Source organism: Ascaphus truei, unplaced genomic scaffold, assembly GCF_040206685.1.
Source record: "Ascaphus truei isolate aAscTru1 unplaced genomic scaffold, aAscTru1.hap1 HAP1_SCAFFOLD_946, whole genome shotgun sequence".
Lineage (NCBI taxonomy): Eukaryota > Metazoa > Chordata > Amphibia > Anura > Ascaphidae > Ascaphus > Ascaphus truei.
Genome location: NW_027457285.1, coordinates 17427 through 21695, shown reverse-complemented (window position 1 = coordinate 21695; position 4269 = coordinate 17427). Strand labels below are relative to the sequence as shown.

Below are 4269 nucleotides of genomic sequence, written 5' to 3'. Positions count from 1 at the left end.
TGGTGTTAATACCCCTGTTAATACCCTTTTATCCCCAGTGCAACGCAACCAAACAAAAGTATCATCACTTAATGAAACCTCGGCCGCTTTGGTTTGGAGTGTAAGTCCCGGCTGGTCTCCGGATCAGCCCCCGGTGACCTTCTCTCTCGCAGGCAGAACCAGAGTGTCATGTAATCATTTATTACAATAAATACCCCATCCCAAATTATTGCACAATTACAGGGCAAGCGGAGCCCTCCCCCTAACCGTCCCCCATCGCTACGTAGCAGGGTACGCGGAGCCCTCCCCCCTAACAGTCCGCCATCGCTACGTAGCAGGGCACACGGAGCCCTCCCCCTAACCGTCCGCCATCGCTACGTAGCAGGGCACACGGAGCCCTCCCCCTAACCGTCCGCCATCGCTACGTAGCAGGGCACACGGAGCCCTCCCCCTAACCGTCCGCCATCGCTACGTAGCGGGGCACACGGAGCCCTCCCCCTAACCGTCCGCCATCGCTACGTAGCAGGGCACACGGAACCCTCTCCCTAACCGTCCGCCATCGCTACGTAGCAGGGCAGGCGGAGCCCTTCTGTCACCATGCAGAGTCGCACAGTCTCTAACCCCGTCACCGCCCGCCCGCTGCCCCCTCCTCACACCGTGCGCTCTGCACGTCCTTCCACACCTCCAGCAGGCGCTCTGGCCCTACGCCGTGTACCACCAGCGCACGCCGGTACTGGCACGGTTCAAACGCCAGTCCGTACACGTAGAAGTGGGCGTCGTGCCGGAAGTTCAGGTTGGCAGCCAGTGCCAGGAAGCCAAAATACACATCGTCCAGGGGAAAGACGGGCAACGTATGGGACGCCTCGTACAGGGGCCCCACAGAGCCCCCCGGGAAGATGTACCCACCGCCGGAGAGAAAGATGGGGTACACGGGGAGTGGGTAGAGGGTCTCGGAGACGCGGTATTTGCTGTAACGCATGACGTTGGCGTGGCGTTGCAAGGCGCCGTGCAACGTAACCGGGGAGCCGCCATGTTCTGTTACATACTGCGCCACTGCCTCTGGATTTACATACTCGTCGTCGTCACCTGAAGAAAGAAAAGGATTTATAATAATGGTTAGTAGTGGCGTTGTCATTTAGGGAACGGAGGCGTGGGCGAGCGGGACAGAGTATAGGGACAGCGGCGCCCCCCTGTGATGGAATAAGAGGGCGTCTCACACACGGGATTCCTATAAGATAATAGGGACAGCGGTGCCTCCCTGTGATGGGGTAGGAGGGGGGACAGCGGCGCCTCCCTGTGATGGGATAGGAGGGGGGACAGCGGTGGCCCCCTGTGATGGGGTAGGAGGGGGGACAGCGGTGCCTCCCTGTGATGGGGTAGGAGGGGGGACAGCGGCGCCTCCCTGTGATGGGATAGGAGGGGGGACAGCGGTGGCCCCCTGTGATGGGGTAGGAGGGGGGACAGCGGTGCCTCCCTGTGATGGGGTAGGAGGGGGGACAGCGGTGCCTCCCTGTGATGGGGTAGGAGGGGGGACAGCGGCGGCCCCCTGTGATGGGGTAGGAGGGGGGACAGCGGCGGCCCCCTGTGATGGGGTAGGAGGGGGGACAGGCTGGCGCTGACCTTTGAATATAAATGCTGCCCGCGGGTGCTGGTTGTGCAGCCACGCCAGGAAGCAGCGCTCTTTCAGCGACAGGTTGTGATGTCCTTCGGTGAAGTCCCACTGCAGGACGTCCCCGTACGCCCGGCTCTCCTCTCTCACCATGTTCATGTGCCCCGAGACCTCCGACTCCCCCATCAGGAAGATCGTCCTCACCCAGAACCCTGCCACCTGCCCCTCCCGGGCCCACGTCTGCCTCAGCGCCGCCCTCCTGGCCCCCGAGCGTGGGTGAGATTTGATGCCCAGGAGTAGCAGCGGGCGGGTAACGTTGTCCCCCTCTGGCCGTGCCCGCTGCGGGGCGAGGGTGAGGGAGCAGCGGTAACTCTGCAGGAGGGGGAACTCGGACTGGAAGAGGGAGAGGTTCAGGTGGTAAGTGTAGGTGCCGTCGCTGAGGTTCGCTGACCCCCTGACGGGGAGAAGAGGGGAGGGGGTCCCCGGCTGCAAACCCGTGGCCGGACGAAGGATGGACGTGGGCTTCCAAAACCACATCCAGGTGAAAAATATGGCAGCCGTCACGAGGGTGGCCCCGACCAAAAGGTGTGAGCAGCGTCTCCTCATGCCCTGGGGAGGAGAGCAGGGTCATTAATAAGGTTTAATAATCCATATGGTCACTCCACATAACCACTCGCTAATACTCCTGTTACCCCATATGACCCCTCCCTAGAACTCCTCCTATTACCCCATATGGCCCCTCCCTATAACTCCTATTACCCCATATAACCTCTCCCTATAACTCCTCCAGGATGGGCTGCAGGTGAGCTCCTGCAGGGGAGCCAGGATGGCGTTAGACCCAGGGGTTGGTGGCTGTGAGTTGGAGATGGAAGTAGGAGAGGCCGCAGGCTGCAGCGGGGGTGTAGGCCTTGGTGAGGCTGAATGCAAGGTACAGGAGAGTTTGGAGAGAAAGGAAAGAGCAGAACAGAGTCTGCTTAAGAAAGAAGAGAAACGAGCTTTATTGCAGAGTGTGACGATCGTGAGGGTTTGGCCCGGGATTAACGGGGTTACCCCCCCAATTGGCCCCCTCTAACCTCGCCAGGGAGACAAGGGGTTAACTGGGCCGAGGTCCAGAAAGGTGATTTAACCCTTGTTATAGCATGAAAATGCTTATTCTCCTGTGTAAATGTATTGTTGCTGGATCAGTATCTGCATAACCCACCCACTGGGACTTAAGGGGTTAATCTTATATGCAGTGCTGAATAAACAGTTACCTGAAAACTGGTAATTTGGGAACGGAGTAAGCCAGCACCCTGAGTCTTGGGGTGCAGCCTAAGGGGAACCCCTCAAGTACCCACATATTAAAAATATAACTTTGTCATAAGAGGAACATATATTTTTGATAAAGTGACTTTTTGCAGTTTTTTAAAAGGTCCAGAACCAAATGCTGTGACTCATATGAGTCTATTCACGTTTGATATGCAAGCTTCCTCTCTGGAAGTGCATATCAAAAGGGAGGTGTGAATGGGCCAGTTGGATGCTAAATAGGACATCCTGCTAGAATTTAGCCTGGCTTCACAGGGGAATTGCTATGCGAGACCCAGGAAGCAGCAAAAGGTAACTGCCCTAATTGTTTATGCGGGAGGCAGGCACAAGGAATGGTAAGTGTTTGTTATTCACACTTAGCAGGAAATCAAAATGAGTAACCTTATAAAATATAAGAATATTATGAGATGTCCTTGGCTGAACCTGCTAAGAATTACATATGTGCATCCGTGGGATGTAGCCCATCTTTTTGAGGCTAAACATTGTACATTTACCCGTTACTAAGTGCCAGATATTAATATCTCTATTAATTTTCATATTACACTGTAATGTTTGGTCTCTCTGCGAGCATCAGGTGTGACGGAATGTGTTAATATGTCTCACCTGCTTGTATGTATCACTGAACGGAAGTTAGGCAATGATTTGCAGTAAATATGAAATTTTGGTTGAGTTCTGAGAAACTGAAACCCCCTGTTATGATAATGAGCAGGAAAGGCTAGGATTCACATTGCCTGGTCATCAAAGGCTAAATTGCTAATTGCTTATGCTTGGCCCAACTGACCAAAAGGAACTAACCAGTTTAGTGTAACTTTTCACACTGAACAATGGAAGTCCCCAGTCAGCTTCAAAGGGACTTTTGCTAGACGGCACGGCGCCGTAAGCTGGGAAAGAAGAGGTTAAAATGATATATAAGTCAGAACTACCTTTTACCCATGGTCTTCATGTCTTCATTGTTTTGATGCAAATGTCTTGATGCCTGCATGTATTGCTGTGATGTCAACCGAAATATGGGAGAAGTGGCCCAGTCTATATCCTGATGGCCTTCTGTCCTAATCTTTAAGTAAGTGTCTATATTTTGCTGTTATTTGTACATATCTGTTGTGTTCACCTATCCTAAGGAATAAATACAATTTGTTATATCTAAGTCTCGTCCCAGTTCAAACCCAGGTATATATATATTTATATATAGTTTTGGTGTAAATTACAGCCTGTCATAAGCTACCGTGACACAGAGGTATAACAGGAAGGTAGAATAATTGGAAATAGAAAATATTAAATTAAAGAGATGTCGTGGTCGTGAGGTAGACACGCGCAAGAAGCAAATAAATCACCTGCATGTTGAATTAACCCGGTTGGAGAAGCTTTATTGCAGAGGT

General features: G+C 53.0%; 1 protein-coding gene across 1 annotated transcript; it reads right to left on the bottom strand.

Moving 5' to 3' along the window:
• Positions 1–200: 200 nt before the first annotated feature.
• LOC142486552 (beta-1,3-galactosyltransferase 5-like) lies at positions 201–2200 on the bottom strand. The gene is made up of 2 exons (XM_075585130.1): positions 1600–2200; positions 201–1065 (listed from the first exon to the last, which is right to left on the bottom strand). The coding sequence occupies exons 1-2, from the start codon at positions 2192–2194 to the stop codon at positions 605–607; spliced, it is 1056 nt and encodes a 351-aa protein (XP_075441245.1). The 5' UTR covers positions 2195–2200; the 3' UTR covers positions 201–604.
• Positions 2201–4269: the final 2069 nt, after the last annotated feature.

Excerpts from the sequence above, each read along its gene's own strand:
- LOC142486552 (XM_075585130.1), bottom strand. The coding sequence starts at position 2,194 with ATGAGGAGACGCTGCTCACACCTTTTGGTCGGGGCCACCCTCGTGACG. Across the intron at positions 1,066-1,599 it reads GGCAGCATTTATATTCAAAG|GTGACGACGACGAGTATGTA; the intron begins GTCAGCGCCAGC and ends TTCTTTCTTCAG.